This window comes from Hesperophylax consimilis, chromosome 13, assembly GCF_061612785.1.
Source record: "Hesperophylax consimilis isolate HC1 chromosome 13, BYU_Hcon_1.0, whole genome shotgun sequence".
Taxonomy (NCBI): Eukaryota; Metazoa; Arthropoda; class Insecta; order Trichoptera; family Limnephilidae; genus Hesperophylax; species Hesperophylax consimilis.
Window position 1 is genome coordinate 7,569,685 of NC_142848.1, and position 26,506 is coordinate 7,596,190.

The 26,506-nt window shown below is 36.7% G+C and overlaps 1 protein-coding gene across 1 annotated transcript in view; it reads right to left on the bottom strand.

Annotated features, from left to right (window-relative positions):
- Positions 1 to 26,506, bottom strand: part of LOC149418372 (uncharacterized) — a 124,545-nt gene that overhangs the window by 91,813 nt on the left and 6,226 nt on the right. Inside the window, exon 2 of the mRNA XM_089638746.1 lies at positions 22,267 to 23,649. Within this exon, the coding sequence (XP_089494872.1) occupies positions 22,267 to 22,398 (132 nt within the window). The 5' untranslated portion in view covers positions 22,399 to 23,649. The remainder of the gene's footprint in view (positions 1 to 22,266; positions 23,650 to 26,506) is intronic.

Sequence of the window (26,506 nt, forward strand, 5' to 3'; positions counted from 1 at the left end):
AGTGTTTGTTTTTATGTTATGTAAGCGGAGTGCATTAATGCTGAAACTAATAAAGGATGCAAAATCCTTCAACTCTCATCTTCCAACATTTTGTATAGGTTATGTCGTTAAAACGAGGTAAATATATCATTTTTAGGTGTTAATTCTTTAAAGTATTATTGCAAAGGTCAATATAATTTATTTAAAATGCATAATGTCAATATTCATATTAACATTTTTGAGAGTGTTTACAAAAATAAGTAATAACAAAAGAATTTTATTCGAACTGCAGATATAGATGTTAACAGTTGTGGGTATATATATAGTGTTGCGAGTTCTATGTTAACTATAAATTTCCTTATAAAAGTGCCTTAAAATGTTGTATTTTGCCTCTGTTAGAAGTCAACATAAGTAGAATTATTCCGTCTGGAACCACATTATAATATTCATGTATAAGCTATTGAAATAATACAAAATAAATTCTTACTTTTTCTAAGTTTTAAAATGGGTATTTCCAGCTATTTTTTGAACCACCCCAGAATGTATAATATTTAATAACTATGTATAATGTATAATTACTATTCATGTACAAAAACCCAGAAAAAGGGCGTTTATAAATAAATACTTCAGGACCATCACAGTTGCTTGTCAGCCTAGGTAATCAGAATGTGTTTTATAGTTTATATTACACTGACTTCGGTATAAACTCTTCATTTAAGTTCAAATAACTTCCTATTTGAAGAGCAAAATGAAGACGATGAAGATATACACTATCAAATATTTGCGTTATTAATCATCAACACGCGATAAGACCTCACATGTCACGTGACACGTGTAGGGAGATTAGCGGACAGGTAGACTGTTACAGTCAGTGGACCCCAAAACCTCATTATCAACAAATAATGCATGTGTACAAATCAAGGGTCGATATAATCATTAGCAATGATACAGGTATGTAAGTAAATTACATCCTAGCGTAAATATAATAATCTATACATTCTTTTGTTAAATCACGTGGGAATGAAATGTAGATTAGACCATGGTAAAAGCTGCAGACATAGACAATTAGATTTATTACAGGAAATTAATGTCAATAATGTAGGAGAGGCGCCTAAACTTTTTTTTTAAATTATAAAACGCTAGAAACCATATTGTAATCATGTTCATTATTTATTCCCCAGGATTAAAAATCTGACATTCGGGGCTTTTGCCGAGTAAATTTCAGTTGCGGTTTACATTGAAGTAATATTTTTCGCAAAGCGCTGCGAAAAGCGGAATATTTCTGGAAGCTGCTCGGAGATTGATGCATAATTTTAAATATTCACCGAACCACCGGCTTCTGCAATATTTTCGACAAAAAATATCGGTTTTCCGAGCGACCAGCTTGCGTCTCTGCTGGATTTTATTTCGGAGAATCATTCGGATGTTTGAATATTACCGCCTGCGAGCAGAATTTATTCGGAATCTTATGTAAATGATGATGTTAAGCGAGGCTTATTTGAGAATTACATAATGAAACACAAAACTAGCTCATTATTTCAATGGTGGCCCTAATGGTTCTTTTAGTCGGAGCTTGTTATTTGTAATGATAATCCGGATAGTTTATTCTCAGATAAGACAAGAGACAACACGTATTTGATGTTCTCCGCCACCCCTTTGCAAAAGATAGTAGATAGTAGATAGTAGATAGCAGATAGCAGTCAGGCAAGCAGGTAGATAGGAAGTAAGAAGGCTGGTCGGGGGATGCTGCATCAATATTCATACAAAGCTTGAGATTCCTCCCTGTAGGGCGGCGCGCGGCAGAGCATCGCGGCCGGAAAGATACGGGATTACAAGAGCGTCTTATGTACAAAACTCATTTATTCGAGCCCCAAATATTAAAGCGGGCTACCGTTTTAACGGTTGTTTTTGTTGACTTCGCAGTGACCTCAAAAATAATATTATTCTGCGGGAGATTTTGTGTGGGTACTTTGCGGTACTCCGGATCCCCCTGGGAGACTCATTTATTTACATGGGAAAACATCCTCGGCCAGCCCCAATTACCAAACAACCGACATCAGCAGCACTAGAAGGCAGACCGGCCCAGGGCCAGTGACATTTTAATCTCGTAATTCTGAGCTTACAACCGAGTGGGGCTCGATATTAAACTTTTACAAACTAGTTTCACCCGAAATGGTGAAATATTTTGTAAACCTTTCGGAACAAGCGTAGATTTGAACCCATCATAAAAAGATACCTCTGTTTACAAAGTTCAAAGTTATTAACGAGCGTTTTGCTAATACACTACGTATTTTTGTAGGCACGAGTGTGTTCATACGCATATCTCGATATTGGATGTAAATGGACTGATGTAAAGGAATATAATAGAAGATTCCCATAAAACATATCATTATTACCATTATTTATTTATACACGCTTCACGCATTATCTGTTTTTACCCGCTAACGGCGTAGTTCAGAATAATCTATAAAAGATTAATTTACCGTTAAAGCAATTCGGAAAAGTAAATATGATTTCAGCGTTTTTTATGGTCTCTTTGACATCTACAACCGAAAATTACGTTTAAAAAAACTCCGTTGCGAAAAATTTAGGTAACTTCATATTCATACAATGCCGGTAAGTACCGTAAGTCTAGCGTCGGTTTTTCCGCATAGATAAATACTTAAACAGAAAAACGGCAAATGACCTCAACATTTTATGTAATAGAACTTTAATAGATATTACCTACTAAATAATATTACGAAGAACTGAAAAATAAGTTGAAGTTCGCATAGTGCGGCTTTTGTTCATTTGATCTTGTATTCAATTTGATTACAGATTTCAAGTAAACCTATATTTGAGCATAGAACACTGTATACCTACCTAGAATCTACATAATACACGTGTGTTATTAGTTGTATTAGATTAAATGATCTCTGACACGAAACGTGAACCGTCATCATTAATGAACACATTAGGAGTAAGAATGACATATGCAATAATATAAATGATTTAATCGCCGGTTTTAGAGTCTGGCTTGATTAATCACCCATCTTAATGCGTCAGAATAAAGTCGGTATACAAATCGGCGGGTTTAATCTCAATCCACGGAGACCTGAAGCAGAAGAAACAATTTGGACGGTGAGGTTGATACTATACACTGGTGCTTCGGCTCCGTCGAATCATTAATGAGGATAATTCATAACGCTTTACATTTTCCACTTTTTTCCGTTGGGAGATTCTGAATTATCATAAAGTTGCCAGTTGTCGGGAGGAAGGGGGCATCGTATTCGGGAATAAAGCGGCTAGCAGTAATACGCACCGCTCTAGGTACGACCATAGAATAAATAAGAAAACTAGAAGTGCCTTCCATATTAATTTGAACTCACTAACTAACCATTAGGCCGTTACTGATGGGGTATCCAGAGAGGAAGGACCGCCTAACAACTCGGTCTTGACACACACTCCTTGCCACATTCATACAGGGTCTAATACTCCCGACTTGTACCATTTGAAAGGAAACAAATATATCACTGGGGGAGTACCTTTTGGTTCTACACCATTTTGCAAGCGGTCCGTCTCTCTTAACACTTACCTGAAATTGTATATCGCCATCGCATTTGAACTTCGTAATCAACAGTTTTGTAAGGAAATGTAGGCCTGAATTGGGCTCATATTTTGATCGCGAAACACGCCCACGTGGCGCATCTTGTGTTATTCTTTATTCTATGCTCTATGACTAAGTACGCTATAGGCGGGCGGTATCTGATGGAGAAATAAATAAACCCGAGAAAGACGATGCGGACTACTCAAAGGAGCATTAAGTCTCGTTCAAAGTGTAATTTGTTATTTAAATCACGTGTTGCAGTTGGTCCGTTTAACAAACACGAAAGGTTGCTTATCTGCGGGAGACAGCGGTCGGCAATCCACGGCCCGTTGACTGGTAGATCCTTAACTGGTTCTAGCTTCTCGATTAGTCATCAGGTATCCGCCAAATGATGTAATGAGAACATTTTAATTATTAAAATATTACTCTATAAACCATAAATGCAGATTTCACTTTCGGCGGAACGAGGTGAAATGATATATCTGCTAGGAATACCACTGTGATTCACCTTGATAAATTTCATGATTTTTTTTTAACCAAAGTTAAGATACGTTAAAGTAAACGTACCGTGAAAAACGTTCGTCATTCGGACAATAAAAAATCTCACCCAGAAAACATGTTTAATTTTAGATGTAACACCGAGTTGAAGCCGTGAACAAGTTTTTATCGAGTCAAAAATTTGTTCCGACGGTAAATACGGATTTAAAAGAAATAATGTTTATATTACGAGCCGGTTTCGTAAGAGCGGCATAAGAATAGTCCCCTCCTATTAAGTGGGATTCAACCACTTAAGACGAATTAATATAAGAAGAAAAATGCTTTCAAAAACACATAAATATGCAAATCAGAAGAGCGCTGTCCATCCAAGCAAGGAAAAAACAACAACGAGGAGGGAAAGCACCAATCTTTTGGGGGAAATTTGAGTGAGAAAAAAAGAAAAATCGCTTTTTTAATAAGAAAAATACCCTTTAAACCGAAGGCAAACAAGTGAACAAATTCAAGATTAAACGAATTTCACTCAGCTGAAATAGTTACGTAATAGATTTAATACAAATGTATCAATTCAAACACCTAAATATTGAAATAATCTTCTAATGAGAGATTCTTCTCATTTAAACAAGATAATTGCTTACTGTACCACTCATTTTGATAAAGCGGCCCACATAATTAATTAATTGAGCGTAACCGGCGATAACCGACGTCTCAATTTACAACAGTGATACAAGTCTCAATCACACCGGTCGTCACGTCACAGCGAGCAACTCCACTTACGTCTTTTAGTCTTATATAGACCAAGAAGCGATCTGGTGACAAGTTTACAGTTTACCAGGTTGTAGTTTGTAGTATTAGTTTGTTATGTCATAGGGATCACCGCCCGGCCAACTGCAGGAAACAAAAGGCACAAGTATCCATGTACGGCAAGCAGACAAGCCGCCTACCCCTTGTTTCAGAGGTCGGAGCAAGTACAAGTACCTACCCGATCAGCCGACAAGCCCCAGTCCCCCCAGTCCCCATGTTCGGGCTATACGATACGGCGCCGAATCATATGACACGGAGGACATTTCCTCGATGCTCCATTCGTCTCCGAATGGGAACTTTGTATTGTGGATGCAGCCCAAACACACGCTACTGGCGCAAGCTGCGAGAGCTGTGCATTACTTCTCCAGGCACGTTGTCTCCCAAAGGATCGAGAGATGCAAAACGGCTTTAAATAAATCCAATGCTATCGGCGACGGGAACTCCTGCGAAATGTGCAAAATTCTATTTGGTTTATTCCCTTTTTCCTGACACGAGTAAAGCTGACATAATCTTGGAAAACACAAAATACTTGCACATTGCTTCAAATTTATGAAACATCCGTTGAGAAATATTAATCGAGTTTTAATTTGAAGGATGCTTGAAAAAACTACACGAAAGAGGCTGACTCCGAGAAAACATCGTTAATCGGCGTGATCACGATTTTAATTCAAGTCGAGGTGTCTATAACTCATAATTATTATTAAAATAATATCTACTTTTTTAAGTATTTTTTTAATAAAATAACTAGCTACTACATTGTCGAAGAAATAAGTCTTACCTCATCACACACATAATAATATTATAAAACTTGTTGGGTACCTAGTGGGTAACGACTAACGATACTTTCGATACTGACTACTAACGATTATACTTACGTACAGAGATATAACGTTAGGATCTCAATAAAAGCATTCTATACTCTAAAGTATCGCTAAAGCTCGCTCCCTGATCTGGCTTGACGACCGCTTTCTGGCAAACGTTCCACTTAAAACATATTCCTCAATAATCTGAAGTTCCGTCTTTAATCCGCAGACATTCTACAAGTTCGCTGTTTGAGGAAGGAATCTCCGAGTCACGTCCCAGGAACTAGAGTGAGCCAACTACCCCTGCCCTGCCCTGCCCTTCCCCTGCCCTGCCCCCGCCACCGCCCCACCACCCCGTCCCCTCCCACTTCCCGAGTACAAACAGGGGTCCGGTGGCTATAACAATTTTTCAATATTTGGACAAGCTTAATCAAACCGAACGGTACGGGCGTGCAAAGCGTGGACAATGCAGCCGGAATTCCAAAAATATCCCCGAAATTGAACGGAACTTAGATGGAAATAAAACTGCAAATAGCAAGACGAAATAATTGGGCGTTGGTAGACCTATGCAGACAGTGTCTATCTTCTACGTAGTGTTCATTTTTCATGTTGATTCTGTGGGTCTTTTGCTACCTTGTTAAAATAAAACTAACGGGTGTCTTTGCAATTCCTGCCTAAGGAACATTTCTCTTGTTATTCTGCTTACATCCTTGTTCCTACAGGATTGCATTTTTTCTTCGCTTTCTTTGGAGTGCTTGGATCCGGATTTATAGCGAAGGTCCGCTTTTATGGGAATTCTTGGGAAAAAACTCGGGTAAACATTGAAAAGTTGGAGATAAAAAGGGAAGACTTCTGATTCTCTCACAAAAATCCTATTAAGGAAAGGTCTTCTTCTCGCCTTGGTTTATCAGTGTTAGTTTTTAATGTTGCTTGCCGTGATTCTAGGAGAGGTATTCAGTAGAAGGTACAGTACTTAGTGAAGGCGGCCAATTAAACTTACATTTCTTTAATGCGACACAAAGCCAAAATAGAATGAAAAGCATCACAAATAATAATAGGCTATGATTAAAAACAAGGAAGAAAATAATACAATAAATGTTTGCTTTCGGTTATCAATAAATAGTAAATGTGGGGATTTAGATATCTGAATAAAAATAACAATAGGTGAGACACATAATTAATATGGTCTAGGGATTTGTTTGATTTACTAGAATTCTATAACTCAAATACAATAACACAGGTGAACTCAGAAAGTTCGGTTAGCGTTTTATTAGATTTGAATAATTCTCAGAATCACCGGCTTTCTAATGTATTCGAGGGAGAATCTTCCCAGAAATAGAAGACAGATACGACTGTTGCCCAAACACTTCCAACCTTCCTTTGATCTGAAGATCTACGGACTTGTCCGACAGATGCCAAGTATCACCGCCATCCGCTCTCCCAACATCATATCTCCCATCTCCATCTCCAATACCGGCGACGGCTGTGGTCGCCTTCATTATTCATAAAACGATCGCTCGAAATGAGAAAATAAGTCGTAAAATCGAATTATAAACTTACTGAACCCGCTGAGGTCGTTACAACTGCGAGAACATTAAACCAAAAGCCGGCGACCAACGGGTCAAATGCTCATTCCAACCAACCAACCACTGCGGCCTCGTGGAATTGTCGGACTCGAACTTTCCGCTGTGACGATATTGACCATAAAGAATAATATTCAAAGAAACAAAAAAATAAACTAGTAACTTTTTTAAGAACAAACTTTATACAAAGGCAGGTGATTTAGAACAGATGTGGGAGATCTAGACGAGCGATATCAATTCGAATGGCCACGGCCTAAGATCTCTTTTTAGCGTTTGATATAAGTAAAAAGTGCGCAATATAATAAAGTTGTTGTTTATCTAGAAATTCTATTTGAAGGAAATGATTGAATTACTCGATGTGTGAGCAAGGATAATATAAAAAGCAACACCAAAGAGTGTGTGTTGTATGCCGCCCACAAAGAAGTATTGAACCCCAGAGGAAATGGCCGGTTCTAGGCGCGTACTGAAAACAGTAAACCAATCGTTAAAACTAGACGGAAAAGTCAATTAAAGAAACTGAGATATAAAGAAGTGGAAGGAATTGAGACTATAGAATAGTTGGTATAGTTTTATAGAGAGACGGCGAGAACTTCTCGCGGTCATTGTTTAGTTTAGAAGAGCCGGTGCCGGGGGGCGGCCGTGCGAGGGGGGTAATAAAAAAGTATTTTATGATCCGGCATGTATTTGTTGCCCTTATTTTTCTTTCCCCCGCTTGAACTTTATCGGTTTCGTATTATTTCCCAGGGCCGTGGCTGAAGTTGTAGGATAAGGGTGGAACTAGCGAATAGCGATAGCCGTGGCGATGCCAATAAAGTGGACAGTAACTCATCTCTATTAGGACGGCGGCCGGCGCTAGAGACGCCGGAACTTGAAGGAACGGACATGTCTTTAGAGCCTTCGTTAAATGAAAACTATAAACAACATAAATGTCTCGATACTCCAGGGAAAAAACATGTGCTTCACCGATGTTCGCCGCTGTATAAATAACAATTCATAGACACACTTATAGCCAATTTGTGGGAGCCCAAAACCACAAGGAAAACTCACAACCACTTTATACGGAAAAGAAACGAGACTTAGACTCCAGCTCGTTAAAAAAAACTCACATCAGTAATTACTCCCGTTTCTTTGAATTTTTACAAAAAAAAAACTGCCACAATGCAATTGCTAGATACGTTTGAACAAGTACGACGATGGAGGTATAAAGTCTTTCGTTGCTAAAAACGATGAAATTGCCACTTAGGACTTGGGCAGTTACGAACCCCGACATGACTTACTACGAGTATTCTACTTTCTATTTAACCCAAAAGCACACGTTAAGCATTACGTATTACACTGTAACTTGTAACTAGACGGAGTTTACACTCTAAGCGGTGCATTCTGCTTTCATTGTAAAGTTTTGAGGGAGCGGTATATTTTGTACTTAATACTTAGGCACTACTTTCCCTTGGCAGAGCCTTTAAGGAACAAGGAGTTTCTTCATACAAAGGAATGTTAAACTTGGAATCGACGCTTAGAATTAATGACCATGGTTAGCTTGCAAGTTGAATAATTGTTCATTTCTTTACAAACCACCAATACACCTACCAGATTTAGCAAGAAAGTATCAAAATTAATATAATATCATATAACTGCTCTCGACTCGCGAGCTTTAGGGACATATTTGCAACTCGATCGAGTATTAAGAAATTGAAAATACCCCATAAAGATGACAATACTCCAAACTACATATATTAAGTTCTATTAGATTCAAATATTATACAATTTCAAGTTCTTACTCCAAAACTAGTTTGAGTAATATTGTCGTGCGGGGCATGTGGTGTGTAGGAGAGAGATAAAGCGATGTTTCCATGCGGTTGAAGCAGGTATCGGGTAAAATTTTCTTTTGATACAGTCGTTTTAAATTTGAATATCTACTCGCTCCGCAAACGACTTTCCTCGGGTAAAGTGCGCGCTTATAAGTTGCCACCTCCCCCGCGGCGGGGCATTACCCGCGGGGGGGAGAAACTTGCAACCGTCACCAGGCACCGGCACAAGAACGAGCAGCAGTCGCCACCCTTAACTGGGAATGGAACGCCAGACGTACGAGTAATGTATGGCAGCCTTGATACCCTGAGAGTTTGCAAGATTCTATTTATTAATACGACTTGGCCAGGACCCGAGCCCGCTCGTATTGTGCGCGTAATGTCTCAAGGAGATGGTGTTCGACATTCCCCCGTGATCATAAGGAGCCAAATTCACGTATTAAATTCTAACGATACCATGTCGACATCATCCTCGCAAAATGATTTCACCAGTGGGCGGGGCGGGGGACGTGATGTGTGTATTCCAGAACTGGCTAAACTACCAAAACTAACATCCAAGAAAATACCGAGATACGGAAGTATAAATGCGGCGGATGATTACTTTTCCATGCTAATCCAGGAATTTGAATACAGTAATACTACCACGATAGAACCTTTCATCTCTCATCTGCTTATTGATGGCAAAACGTTACAGAACCATTATCATGTATTACTTTTCTTATCGCGAACAAAACAACATAAAAATCCCAAAAAAATGTTCAGATAAAGAACTGCTGACTGATATTCACTTCATGTTTTTGCATATACGTATTTACGAAACTACACCAATAAAACGGAACCACGACTGAAAAAAACAAAACAATGGCATGGCTGGGAGCAGAAATAATCAATAATAAATCATGAATTTGACACAAGTACTAGTTAAAAAAAACTACACATTAGTATAGCTGTCAGCCCAAGAACGTGAATAAAACTTGAACTAGCGTTTAATTTATTCCGGCCTTCGACATGATAAACCGGCGTGACGATATGAGGGAATGAATGTCAAATGTAATCAGGCACTTAAAAATACTGAGGTCATTAAATGAGTTATCGTCCGAATTCCTATATAAAAAGAATGCGCTGCATTTACACATGGGTAAGTTGATAGTCCATATTATGCAGGCGCTTCCACGGCCGCGAGCTTCAAGCGTTTCTTATCTCTTCCGGGGCTTCTTCGCTTCCTGGACTTGACTCCATTCGCCAATCAGAGCTCACCGCAGTCAGACTTCAGACTTGCAGGGCCTAGTGCTGGCGCCTGTCAACAGAGAATCGTTACTAATTCAAAGTATATTAATGAAATATTTAATATTTTTTCCGAGATAAATTAACTCTGCACGGTAAAAAATTGAGTTAATCAAAAATACTAAACTCAGTTCTGTGATTGAAAATTTGTTTTAATGAACTCGTATTTAAACAAAAATAACTGTTAATGTAAACTGATTGTGAGAAGAATTCAGAAAAGTTATAAAATATAGTATAATATTTAACAGAAAATATTTTTTATTGCCGTAATCAAAATTGGTACAGATGCGTCAAGAATTCATAAAAGCGATATAGTGGTTACCTGTCTATAGTATTTTTTTTACCAAAAAATATTTTATTTCTATATGTGAGTCATTCAATTTTAATATCCCGTGATTTTTAAATAATTAAGTACTTCGCTTAGTACGGATGCATATGAAGTGTGGAGTGATTAAGTATTTTTATCACTAACCAATTAAAGTCAACACATATTTTAATTAAAAGCTATCATCGATTTAACCGGTTTTTCCAGCATCTTGAATCCATCCAAATACTACAACGGGTTGTCACTGGCCCCGTGACAAAAGGTGGTTATAAGATAAACGACACGGTAATAAAGGGTATTATACGGGACAGCACATTGATTAGGCTAATCGGACGCTAATGGAACATCAATGTGTTTAATTCGTTGCATTCTATCTTCGATCAAATTTTATAATTCGTTGATGAGTTATTTCATCCAATTACACAACAATTAAACCCAAAATAAAATAAAACAATATATTGAGGATTTATCTTCGTTAATCGCCAGGGTTGAAGTTTCTTTATTTGTATTATTTATTCATGCAATAACTGAATAATTAAATAACTTTGGACTGAGCTGTGAGCAGGCACACCTTAAATAAAAGCGATCCATCAAATTTGAGAAATACATTACACATTGCAGAGTGAGTTACAAAGAAGATAAATAGACACGATCATTGTTAAGTAAACTGTGGATAATTAACTAGGCACATCCTTTTGTAGATATATTTGCATCCATCTCCATACGGCGCTAAAGTTCTAATACAAGATTTGCGCTAATTAGAACCCAGGTAACTAGTTATTGTACTAAAGCGGTTCAAGAGGAAGAATACATTCTGAGCAAATAATAAATTAGGGAGACAAACATCAACGGGTTTACGAGCGCATTTTTTTTCTTCAAATCACATACCGTATAATTAAGGCGTATATTATTTAAAATGGATCAATTTACTTAGTAGAAATACATAAGTATACAAAATTTGCCCGTGGTTTCAGACTTCAATTAGAAATGAGTTAATTGGCAGGTTTTGATCCGTTCAATTAAAAATGCCTGAGCTACGGTCTTCGAGAGGCTTTTATTTTTTAATCAATCAGCGACTTCAAAACGTAATTAACAAATTAATTATATTAAAGTCCAACGTAATTTTAACAAAATTCAGGAAACATTGATGGGCTTTTGTTATGAAGATTAATATTATTTTTATTGATTTAGAATTATTTTTTAATGATAAACTGATATTTACAAGACAAGGTTTTTATGCATAAGACAAAAGATAACAAATAAATTGCAAGCAATAATTATTAGCCTGAAAAACTAATATTTTTTTATATATTTTTTTTTATAGTGAATACCTCACAAGAGTCCCAACTGCTCCCGTCTGGAGCCAGTGAGACTATGGCATCCCCAATTGGGGGATGTTGTGAGGCTGAAGGCAAGTGGGGAAGGGAAAGAGGAAGGTGGGGAAGTACCTGGCTATTCAGATCTAGTCACTAAACACGGCTAAAGCCATTTGGAGCAACGTTTCAATTCTGAATGGTGGTCTTACACCAGGGCGATACTGGTAGTATCTTCCACTCTGGAACGTGCCGCAAATATACTATATATTATTTTAATTAATTAATTGTGAAATAACACAAATTAATCAAATAAAATTTATTTGCGCACGCCGGGTTCGAACCCGCGACCTTCGGAATGGCAGTCCAATGCGTTACCACTGGACTATGCCGGCCGTCACTAATATAAATAAATTGAAACAATCTTCAGTAAAAAAATAAAATCGTAGCGTAGTGGTCAGCGCAGCTGACCGGCAATCACAAGGCTTCGGGTTCAATTCCCGTCGGCGGCATAAATTTTTTTTACTCTCGGAAGATTTTTTCAATTTGTATATGTTCCAGGCTAATAATTATTGCCTATAAAAATTTATTTGAATAAATGCTGAAAAAAAAATGTTTAAGAGATGAAGGTTGGGCAGGTACTAGCAGTCAGAAGCGGGAAGACAGGACGTGAGTTAAGAAGAGAAACTGGGCGCACCCACAGACATGGGAATATTTGTTTTTTTTTTAACTTTGTTCAAAGTTTTAACAGTTTCCACGTTGGAGAAACTTTGGCCTGAGTGTAGCAGAATCGATTAAAAACAATTTTATTCGTTTTAACTTCGAAGTTCCGGAGCCCTGCCCACAGCGATCAGACTCCCTCTCGGCCGCGCGAGAATTGTTTTTTACCCAAGCTTCTCCTAATGTCACATTTTACCATCACCTATCGATGTCCCAAAACCCCGTAGGTCCCTAAGCGGATCATTATTACTGAATAAAATAAGAAAAATACACTAGAAATTTAGTCTTAAAAACATTGTTTGGGGTACCTTTATTTTTTTAACCAATATATTATTATGTGGGTGATGTACTGTGATGTACAATAAAAAATAACAAGGCTCGAGACATCAAAGAGAAAACCCACCTTTAGAAAGCTCATGCAAATATTGGGGACAGCTGATTCCCGAGACGCGGAGTAGAATGTACGAGAAATAGGGAGAGGAGAGAGGAGGAGCAACAGAAAGAGTGGAATGGTACATAATAAGGTTCAAAGGAAAAAATAAATAAAAGAAGATATATCATTGAGAAAGTGCGGGAAAGGATTTTTTGCACCAGATACCTACAAAGAAAGCCAACGATCCAATGGCTATTGGGCATCATTTGACTTTTTCTTCCAAAGAAACCGTTTATTCCTAGGGATTGAAGAAAAACTTTTCTCGCAATATAACTCCGTCGAAGCTGGGGGGGACGCGATTTATTTAACTTGCATAAATAAATCAACGCAATGGGGTGTATTATTAGCATAATACACACTAAACTTGGCCAAACTTCTTTAAATTTCTCTGTATCCTGTATTATGTGTACATTTGGAGCCATGAAGCCATTAAGGACGTGAATTATTGTGCCATTTTAATATTTTAAAAATATAAATTTGATAGGTGTTTTATAATGAGCTCGTTTTGCATAGATAAGATACATTTTGGAAAGAATTATGTATGTAAACATTCAGCTGAGAGCGGCGCTGTATTAGGCCTCATCTATTTGAAGTGAATGATAAATGATCAGCTTATTAAATGCCATAGCATAATACATTCTATTTCGTAATTGGTGTTCGTACCAATTCATTATAGACTAAAGCCTATTTCCAGTAAGTTTACTGCCTTAAATATTAGCATTTATACTTTGAACGAATTACAAGTTTTCACAAAAGACGTGATTAATAATTATTAAGATGTCGTGCTTCGAAACTTCACCGACATTCAAATTATCGAGAAGTTTTACAGCAAAGTGGTAATTTAGTGAATATTATTGAAACGTGCACATTTTTTAAAGTCATTCGAGTGGCGCAGCCAACCCGTCTATTTTCTAAGACCACAGCGGTTCTAGAAGGGTCCATAGTCCCTACCTTGTCCGTCCCTAGTCACAGTAGATGGTGGAGATAAGGCAAGTGAAAAGTGACCGTGGCTCTAATCCGGAATCCCGCCTCCAATACTCCAATCAATCAACATTACCACTTTGCTTCCACGTAGTATTTGCTTCAATTTTGAATAAAAAGCCCATTTTCCAGACCGTTCATTAACAGCGGACCAATTTAAACTGTGTGAGAGGCAAAGTGAATTAATTCAAGCACTAATGACAATTAAATTGCTTCGCGCGCAGTATATCAAACAATGCCAGAAGAATGGGTTATGTTACCTCGCTAGACTGACGGTTGCTCTAGCTATGCAGAACTAAGAGTACTGGTATATACCAAGTGCTGGTCGGATTGCCTAAAGTTCCCATACTGCCCAGTGCCCATCATCTGATCGTTACGACACGAGAAGGTACAAGTTTAGAAGAATTGAATGTTTGAACCGACTCTAATCTCAAACGGCAGCCAGTAAGTTGGGTAAGCAATAACACTATTTCGTGCAATGGAACATAGAACGTAAGATTGCGATCAGCGCCCGCGCCTTCTACAAGACAAAAGGTGAGTTGGTGAATTAAGATTTTTATCAATTAATAAAACGGTTGATATATTATCTACACAGTTAAAGCGACCAGTAAATAAGTACGCCCGCCGTCCGTTTTATGGTGTATTTGCTACGGCAACTTCATATATCCTTTAGTACACCAGAACTTATACAAACCAAAAGACAAAGGGAAATGTTCCCGAAACATTGTTACGTCAGGGTTAACTTATCATTATAAAGGTAGAGGAAAACTTTTTACACGTGTTATTGAAAAGTTTGACTATTAAATTTATACGCGAGAGATCAATAATGTTTACCGAACAATCGAGTTTCAGGCTTGTTTTAGAATAAGTTAATACATTAAACGCGTATTACGACATTAATTCAGCGCAAGAACTCGCGGCATTACCACAAAACGTTCATTAATAATTTATAGTAGCTAGCAAATTTCCGTGAAACATAATATAAAATAGACGGATTTGTAAAGTTAGATCTAATTATTTTAATTAATAGGTTTACCGAATGAAATGGTTAAATGTCACGACCACGACCAGTTCGAATTCTAGAGCTACCCTGTTAAGCAGTTTGGAAACGAACTGAATTTAAACGGATTTGTCACGAAAGAATTCAAAACGAGTCGAGAACAGAAACAGAAAACAGGGTCGTGTCCGCGGGAAATTCTACCATCAAATAAATGTGCAGAGATACGGCTTCGTACCGGCTACAACCAGCCAACAACCAACCAACAACCAACAGCCAACTTACAACCCTTACTGCCTTAGTCGCTTACTCGCTATTTGTTGAGGGATTATTCCAGCAGAAAAGGCCTAAGGAATGCGAGACATTCGGCAAACCAAATCCACACGCGAGACGGTTTACACACGACACTGGGTTTACGTATACTTACAAACCTGCCATATATCACTTAATTCAAGAATCCCGTTCTCTCCCGAAGTCTTAGGACGGGTTGTTTAGCGAAATCTGAACAATTCATCAACTTTCAAAGTTGATTTAAGTTCTGTGAAGGTTCTATTCAAGTTCTATTATTATATCATTATTGGCCAATTGATTCAAAAACTGAAATTACGACAGAACTTGAATTGTAACCCGTCCTTAATGTTCAACCCTGACAAATGGTACATATGTTGAAATTGAAACACATAGCCGCTATTCTCATTCTTCATTTCAGACAAAAGAATTGCCTAATTTAATAGCATTCGGATTTATGGATTAAGACCTGTACACGACAATTCAGAGTTAATGCATACTGCACACGAAACGGTTTTTTGCAACCAAACTTCTTTCAAACGTATCTTGTGATCATGATTTTTAATTTATGGTCATGCCGAGCGTAAAGTTAATGTGACACAAATATATGTGATTTTACAGCTTTTCAAAAATTCAGTCACGAAAGAATTCGCGTTACCGCTTTCAGGAAAAGTGGGTAAAAGAGCTATAAATCAGGTCGGTAGTTAATGAAAGGCGACGGCTATCGGAAATAAATCCTCAATGTGTGATATCTTTCCAGTAGGAAACATTACATCTGGTTTATTTGCCTATTTTTAGAGGACGGAAGGGAAAGCCAGTTGATAAGGCTACCCTTGTAAACAAGTAGATTAGTGCCGTAAATATTCATCAAGTAATGGAATATTCGTGTGTTTAAAGAATATTAAAAGCAGTGGTTATGTTCGCCTCATCGCCAACAGCCAATTAAACTCCCGCCTGCGCCTGATGAACTGATAGGAACTGACGGAATATTCCAAATGTCGCCTTCAATTTTACTTCACTTTTATGGTGATTTTAGTAAACGAATTACTTCGGAATAATCACTTAAATACCGAGTGTGTACCTAATGATAATTTGAAGGAGCCACGCCTTAAATCAAGTCAAGCTTCTTTAAACATACATGCAATAAATAATACCGGAGTAAAAACGAATTTAATAAATAAATTACACGCATTTATAGCACTCGCGCCGACTCTCAGGAAACCGATTTATCGAACGTGTTCATGAATTGAACAATAATTCACACAAGGCAGTGAGTGACAGATATAATTAGTAATTATAGCGTGGGATATCTTGAGCTCAGTTCGCAATCAATAGTTGCTTTCCATGCAATGTGTGTATCACGAGTGTTAGGTTAATTTATCATACTTCAAGACGGGTTTAGCGGCTAGTGTGGATAGCCTACCTTTTAGCCAGTGTATCTATCACTGGACAATACGTACGGCTGGAACTAACAGTTCTAGATACTATAATACTACCAGTACACGGAATGCGTGTGCTATGAAAACACGGCTAGTCGTTAAACTAGCGACATCTGGCGACTCCCTTACTACCACAGTTTACACACTGTCAAGACAAATTTGTGATGTTGCCAATTTGGCAACTATCGGATCTGAAAAAATGGCACTTAAAATAAAATAAAACACCACTGCATACGAACGACGTTTGTCTACGCAAGCTTACGGAAAGATATAAGCAACATTAAACAAAATACGTCAGCCATTAATATTTTTAGTATAAAACAGAGAGTGGAATCTTTAACGTCTTGTTTTGAACGTCGCTGAGAATACGCAGGCCCTGGGTGATAATGTGAATGTAATAAATATAATTAATTATGCATAATGATAAGCAGCCCCTCCCATGTCATCTTCTACTTAAGTCGAGACGTTGACATCTGTTGACTGCCGCTACTGCTAACTGATGACGACTGAATATATCGTCACTCTAGAAAAGACGTCAAATAAAGCAAGTTAACACCCATTATAACATACGGCAGACAATGTTCTTAACTAAAATCGCGAAGGTACAATAACCTAAATAAGTGAATAGCGGCTTAGCGCGTCTGCGTACTGTGTGGGTTTGATATTCGTGCCAAATATAATAAGATTGACAGGTAGATGCACCGAGACAGACAGGATAGCAAGTTGAATGCAGGATATCAAACGTAATTTACGCCAGGTAAAAAATAAAGATTTCCACGCTGATAATCATTTGGCCATGTCTGCGGACTGGGGACTACCGTTCGTCCAATTTACGCTTTGATATTCAATTCAGTAGTGGACGGAAACGCTGTGTATCTTGTCAGTTGTCACCCAGAACCGAACAAAAACGAATACGCAATTATGATTCGTACAGCGGGCAATTGGCGCAGGGAAGATAGCGAATTGGCCTTATGGTCGCGTGTATGGACACGTGTCCGACAATTTTTATTCAGACAAATGATTTACAAGCTGCAGCGTAGACAGCAGACAGGTAGGTACTCGTACAACAGTGCAGAGGGCGAGCAGCCGGCACTAACAGCGAGCAGCGAGCTACAAGAATCGAGAGGGACAGTTCGCCAACAGAGAGAGACCGGTGCGATAACCAATTAAGTAAATAATTTTTCGTTCAGTTGTATTGTGTGGAGTGTAGGGTATGTCAGTCACACTGGCAACTGGGTACCGGCTACTGAGTGAGGCACGGCCAATGACTTTAGCCAAGAGTAGGCATGATGTTTGACATTGACTAAATTTTAAACCGCGCAGCTGCGGTGCGATATCCTCTACCTCTACCTTTAACCAATACTCCATACTCCAGAATCCAATATCTATCCGCCGCTAAATGGAGAATATTCAACTTTTCGCACGGCCTTTTCTGAGACAAATTCACCTTTTTCGCTTTTCACGGTGTCATCTCCACCGGCGGCAGGTGCAACGACCGGGAATCATATTTTACGATGACGTTTGGTTTTTTGTTTCGCGATCACCTCCGCTGCCTTCCTCTCCCCTCTCCACTCACCTTCTCTCGCTTCTAGGAACCCAATTATCGGCTGACTCGCGGCTTTTTACAGATTAATACTAGCTGACGATTATTTTTTGCAGAGAATTACACTTTTGGTCTCCTGTTTTTTGATAATTGCAGTATTAACTGCCGATATTAAATGTATAATGTCACCACAGAAGTCGATATTTTTTTGGAAAAATAATACAAACATCTTTTTTTTCTGCTGCGAACCGCACATTTCCAACACAATTGCACTATTTGGTCTGGCGTTCATTACAATTATGCATTGTATAATACTATAATAATATATGAACTTTGTTCGACGGTGTTAAACATGGGGAGATCCGGAAAAAATGCAAAGCTATTTTCTAAACGTGATGAAAGATTAAGAAAGGGGTGTGAAGTGTGAGGAAAATACACGATGCACAAGTTGATGGTAGAATAAGTAGGGGATGCTTGAGGAAGACATGGCACGATCAAGTGAATCAAATAATACTCTAGTTGGTTTATGTCAAGAATCGGAATAACAGAGGAATAAGTATGATACGATATTATACGAATGTAAATGAAGCAAGGAATGTGTGCCGAAACGGAATTGTGTGGTAGTCTATCCTCTGCCGCGAAACGTGATGAATACCTACGCGTTAGTTCATAATATTATCTGAATTATGTAGTCATATTATATTTGTCCCGATAAAACAATCATCATATCAAATTGGTTGCTATGGGCTAATACCAATGTATAGGTAGCAATATCTTTCTCACCCATACACACAAGGGTCGACAGGTCGGCTGGCTGTACTAAACGCTCTGACTCTGGGTGCATTATCTCAACTTTTCATAACAGTTAAATATTATTATCAACTAATTAGGAAGCACTTTACAGTGGCTAATGTACAAACACAAGTGCACATTTCTTATCTTTTACAAACATTATTCGAGTAATGATGCGATATGAAGATTTATTTAACATTATATTTTTAGTAAAGCAAATGTTTTCATTTTCTAAGGTAACTCGTAAAACACATAGTGAGAGTAATGTCAATGACTTTTTATTTCGATTGCAGAGAATTATCCGTTCGGTTAAAAATAACAAAATAAAAACGTTGAGAAATAAAAATTAAGATCGCACTGCGATGGGCCGTTTATAAAAAAATCTTCAGTCTTAAAATTGTCTATTAAATATTTTAAATAAATAAAAACTATTTTTTTCGTAGGTAATTATTTATTGACTGCAAAAAAATGTAACATCAATTAATAGAAAAAATAGCATGTGTAAAAACAAGCAATGTCCTCTGCTTGCAAACACCGTATATTCTCCAAGCTTAAATTAAGACATTTTATTTGTAGATTTGATTTTTACAATAATGGCGCTGTACAAATTATCGAATTATCACTATTAGATATTATTGATGTATGTATGACGCATAACGGTAACCTCTCAATTGTTAAACCCGTTTTTAAATAATATTACGACGTTGAAATAAATTTTAAATTTTTACTAAATTAATAAGATAATAATTTTAGCGAAATCATTGAACCTTCTTTCTAATTTCTAAGTAGGCAATATATAATAAAATTAAATAAACAGCTAATCAATTCTTTTTCGCGTATTTTTTTTTTTAAATTTTATATATTTGTGAAGAGTAACAAAATAAATTATAACGGATAACATAACAATAATTCAAAACGAATCTTTTTTAAGTTTCTAAATATCACATTTTATAAATAAAAAATAACGTTTTTTTACCAAAATACTACAGACTAATATGAATATTAAATGAAACAACGAATCTATTATTTTGATGGCTGTATTTTTTTATTTTTCATAACAATTTTGAATTATTTCGACATAAATCATATTTTTTCATCATAGTTTTGATATACTTAAAACAAAAGTGAAATAATTAAAATTTTATTGATCGTAAAACGAGAATAAATAATGAATCAAAGCACAACTTTTCGGATAATTAAAAACACGTGCATAATCATACAATTTAGTGAGGCGGTTGTAAATAGCTTTTTAATAGATCTGCCTCGTAATTTCGGGAGTAAACAGTAAACGCTTCGTGTACTCCGCTTTGCGAGTTCTTCCAATTAAAATAAATATATTTACGATGCATCAAACTGGACTCTTGCTCGATCCATGATTAAATTCATTCGACGTCACTTTGCGAAATCAAAATAATATTCATGCATTTACCTCGTCATTCGTCACTCGTGTAAACAGGATACTAACAAGATAAATTGGTTTTTTACACGAATTTGTGACTGATAAAAAATAACGTATGAAAATAACATTTCATCTGAGAAACGTTTTTTCCTACGTGACAGAATGCATTTTCTTTAAGTTTTCACGGATAACGTCACATAACTAAACCTAGTGCAGGATTATGATTAGCATTACGTATTGGCCGGTTCCCAGTACACATGTGCAGCTTGTCCGAATTTCTTCATTCCATGGCATATTATTAGAATATTTTGAGAGAACACCGACGCTGCACGTTCCTACGAATTGGAATTGAACCAATTCTATCCGGTCATAGCTCACAGGCCACAGCATGCGCTCTGACTATTTCTACACATAGGTTCTTATACACGTAGGTAGATTCAAACTAATAAAACTACATTTTTAGATTGCACGTTGCTTTGAGTCTTTATAGTATGTTTACTGAACGCTCGATTTAATATCAGATAATATGCATAAATAATAAAGTACATTACGTATTGTATTGAGTTGAACATTCTATATTATAATATGATTTTAATACAAGCACTTATTTTTAATTTGTTATTTTTTCCGTGAATGAACCGAGACTATGTGTTGAGGAATTAAAATTGGCATGTATCCAAAAAGGAAGAAAAAATCACTAGAGTTATCCGAAGGCAGGATGGTTTGTTATCTTTGGAACTCGAATTTTATAAAACTTGGGCAAAGGAGAGTGACCCAAACACGTAAATTCACTTAGTTATGTTATTTGAAATTCGTCAATTCCTCGTTACTTTTCTTGCAAATTTTATTTTTTCTGTTTTATACAGGCATTAATTATAATAAAATATCACGATAAAACTTTAATACTTTAATTGCGAAGATATTTCAAAGGAGGCAGTGAAAAACATAAAATTAGGGTAAAGTAAATTTTCCGGTTTGTTAAAATTGGACTAAAATTACGTCTTAATTACAATTTATGAACGTGCTTAAAGAATTACAACTTCCAAGCGTAATTTTTTTTAAGCTAACGGCGGCGTTCCACTGGTAAACAGAATACGAAAGTAATAAAAAAATTAAACTAAAATACTAGTAATATGGTACTTAATAGTCAGTATAAAAAATATAAATATCTGAAATATTTATATACAAAATAAAACTACATTATTTATAATATACTTTCAGAAAATATTAAACTTTTAATTGGATGTGAATTATACTTAAAAATGTTCGATTTAGTGTGTTTCCCAGGGATATTAGTAATTAAAATTTGATGAACATCATTGAAATTTGTCGCATTAATTGAATATTATAAATTTTATGTTTCTATTGACCTGGCAGAAAACGAGAATTAATCGATTTTTTTTATAAGGACTAGTTAAATAATCAAAGGAGAAAAATCGCAAAAGATTTTGAAATTTTAACACTATTTCGAAATTCTTGGAAAATGACATGAAACAAACAAGATATGCCTATAGAAATTACACTTGGAAAATCACGGCAACATTATTTTTGAAACACGGCCCTGAACACGGTCCTAGAATGTCGATATCGAATATAAAAATGTTTTAATATATATTTTTTAACATTTATATATAAATTTTTTTTAAATTAAAAAAATACCTAAAAATTCTAAAAACAAAAATTGTATAAATTTGTACCTGAGTAGCATCAGTGTAAGGAGTGGATGAATTCTTGTCAACCATTTGTGATCCGAACATGTTGTTGGCCGCCTGTCTGCCGGAGGAAGAGGGACTTGTAGACCTCCCGTCCGCTAATTGCTGAGGAACCATCTTCACTATTATTGTTTTATCTCCTAATTTCTCCAAAAAATTAAATCAGATTTTATTCACTTCACTTGGAAAAATTTCGAAAATCACATACGTAAATTATATTTTTTTTAAATTTTGAAATGTTTTAGTTTTTTGTAATTGTTTAGTTCCAATCGCTTTGGGGCTATTCGGTGAAAAATTAGTAATAAATCTTCAATCCTGATATTCACTCGATTGAACCGAAAACTCCTAAATGTTATTTGCGTAAAATGTCAACTTTTCAGAGTTTGTATTGTACACCATCACTGTTTGCCGCTCTGTCAGAGTCTCTCTTCAAATTATAACATCCAGGAGAAATGTTGTAAAAGTTCACTTTAATCGAGTTATATCCTGAACATCAGAAAGTTAATCGAAGGGAGCGCTTCAGTATTGTCCTCGTGGTCGATCATGTTTAACAATAATGTCTCCGCACTCGGTTAAAAGTTCCAATAATTCGGATGGCTCATTCCAATGAAGGATCTCCTTCGACGCGTCTATAATAATTCCGTATTCTCCCGCTGAACGAAAAAAAAACTTCGCGTCACGAATCGTATGAATTTTGCTCTACGTTGGGCAAAAGCTACCGCTCTCAGCGACTTCGGAAAACCGACTGACAACAACGTGGATCGCTCTGTCAATATACAAGCGAGCTCTCAGCTGTTCCCCCCTCCAGGCGGCCTGGCCAATCAGCGCCGGGCGTGCGCACTAGCTCCACACCAATACACACGCAGACAGCACACACCACCAAACAGTACTTTCTGACACTTGCGAAGGTAAACACAACTGTCAGCAGGATGCAGCGCCCATACAATTATTATCTGAACCAATCCACTTTTTACACTAATTTACAGTTTCAAAAATAACACTTTTCATTTTACACCAGCCAAAAAATGTATTTTGAATTATAATTTTGTCTCTCAAAACGTAATTTTTTTGCGCAAAAAAAAAAGATGATTTTTTTTTCACTTATAAAAAAGATCGCAATTGAATTATGTTGACGCGATGTTACAATCGGGAAAGTTTCGCGCGATTGCTCCGCTACACTCGGCTTCTCTTGCCATACTGACTCAACCGTGCCGAGTATCGTGACAGTGCGCGGAATGGCCGTAACTTGTTTGACGGCCGCTGGGGGCAGCACCTACCGGACGAGATTCGAATCGGCGGTGTTCGAACTTGCAGCGTTCAATTTTTTTTCTTGAATTGGACTTTGACGAATTCAGGTTTTTCAGGTGCCTGAAAGAAGCAGAAAAAATATTGTTAGATTCGATTGCTTTACCTTTTGCGCTTCTACTCTTTAGGAATAACATTTTTACCTATATCTTGCAGCAGAATGACATCTTATTAATAACAACGAACAAACTAACCATCACGCCATTTCTCGCAGGGGTAAGCAGACAGGATTCATCGCCACACAACTCTAAATTGTCGCACGCTCATTGATTGATTCACATTCATAAACCGTCTCATACATACTAATACACGACAAATGATCATTTTAGGGTGATTTCAAGTTATATATTATGTACATCATCACGTATTAAAAACATTTCACATAGCAATTTAGACATCAAACATGTAATTTTACGTCTAAAGTAATTTTTATCGAACTTTAACAAACATTCAAAATCTTTTTCCCAACTCAAATCTCGACATATTTCTGCCGTCATTTAAGAAAACATTACTGGTAATCAATGCGCGCTCAACGCTTTAGGTAGGCGACACATTGCGCTACACGCATCATGGCTTGGTCTATTTCAGCATATCGCTCGCCATACACTACCAATTGGAATGTAATCAGTAAGTAAATACATCGGAACACGTGTTCGTGTACCTGATAAAACCGAAAACATTAGGATATTAGGAACACGCGTTCCGACATGGTGATGATAGGTATATTGCTATTTTACTAAAAGTTTATCAGGAAACCTATTTATACATTCGTTAAGGACCTGCAATCCCGTTTTTAACCTGATTATCAACAATAAGTTGAACATATTCTTAATAAATCAGCAATAGGTACTCATTTTTCTCCGTGCATTTACTAACCCCACCCGGTTAAATGTCTACTATAAAGTTTAGTATCTAGTATTATGTTCACTATGAAGTTTAGTATCTAGTACTATGTTCACTATGAAGTTTAGTATCTAGTACTATGTTCACTATGAAGTTTAGTATCTAGTACTATGTTCACTATAATGTTTGGTATCTAGTACTATGTTCACTATAATGTTTGGTATCTAGTACTACGTTCACTATGAAGTTTGGTATCTACGTAGATATTAGGTACGTAGGTAAAAAGTAATTTGCCCAAACTATTTTTGTATTTTTCAAGTAGGTAGGTACCTACCTACCTTTTTTTTTAAATGGAAGTAAATCGTTAATATTGTATAAGCAGAGTTTATGATAAGATAAATGCAATCGAATTCATAATTCCTTTATCGACAAATTAATAGAGATAGGTATGTTATGAATAATTCCAATCGTCTTTTACGATAATGACAACAGAGTTACTCACTAGACATTGCGACACTGTGAGAAATTATTGACAGGAGAAATTTATAATCAAGACATATTATATAAGATAGCTGTGTCTCTATTTTACTATAATATGGGGAATCCAATTTTTCTCTATTTCCGAAATCCAATAAAAAAAAATTCAAGCCGGAAAAAATAAATAAGCGCCCCATGGAAAATCACCCAGAGGTGTCGTTAAAACCAACTGACCATTAATATGTAGATACTTATTTAAATTAATTAGCTATAATGATGAAAATCAATCATAATTTAATATATTAATGCCATCTCTATAAAATATTGTGAAATTGTAATCCCGTTCATTATTATATCGTCACTAATTTAACACGCCAAACGCACGCCCAACATGTACATTTGTCGAATAAAAACGGGTCGCTTTTACGTCTCGTTCTTGAGTTCAACAGCTCGACTGTGGAGCGATTAGCCAACCTATGTTTCCTTTCTCCTACAACAAGAGCGTTCACTCTTTCCTCTCGTCAAAAAGACCCTACACACAGTATCCCCAGAGATGACATTTTCATCACAGAAAAAAAACATTTAATTCCTTCGAGAAAATTCTTCGCACAGTAATTTCTCCCTGCACGGAGATAAATGACTATTGCCAATTTATTGAGAAGTAAGTAATTTACAAAAAGTTTATCAGGAAACCTGTTAATTCATTTGTTGTGCCTGCAATCCCGTTTTTAACCGGGATTACGAATATTTTGTAGAGATTCTTAATTAATTAACAATAGTCCTTTTACTCCGTGCACAAGAAGGAAGCAGCGGATAAAAGTTAGTTTTATGAATTTTCACTTGTTTTAGTAATAATTTATCCATACGGTACATAAAGTAATTTACGACAATAATTATGCCATGTAAAGTTCTCTTGACGCGGTATTTGGCAAAAAAAACGGCCGCATGGAAATTAGCCATTAATTATAATTAAGTCACGAAACACCCGTAAAAAAACTATAGAAAAAGCCCCACAAAACACAATCCTTTCAACTGAATAAACAATACGTGAACAAATACACCATAAACCTAACATGGAAAAGATAAATAATATAACGTTAGCTTTTCAAGCGGAAACACGGGTACCTTCGTACCTACCTACTAAATGCATGACGAAAATGATCGATATCTGGTCACATATACCCAGCGGCGTAGCTACCTAGGGGCTACGCGGGGCAGTGCCCCGGGGCCCTCAAGCTCAGGGGGCCCTCGAATCCTTACCAGAAATCTCGATCAAACTGAACTTTTGGAAATTTATCCCATTTTCAAAATAAATATGACAGGTTGCAACTTGCAACCCCACTTTAATCATGATAACTAAGTTGAGAGAAATTCAAAAGTTATGCCTAGGGAATTCCCCTAAATTCAGCTAAATTCAGGAAACAGCATCAAACGTTGGGATCTACTGCCAAAATTCACTGGCGAATCGGACACCACTCTAAAAAAACTAAATCCGACTAGATGGTCCAGTAGGGTCAATACGATATCTGCTATAAACCTTCGTTATTTTGATATTATCAAAGCATTATCAGAAATAGTTCTAAAGAGTCCTAATAAAGAT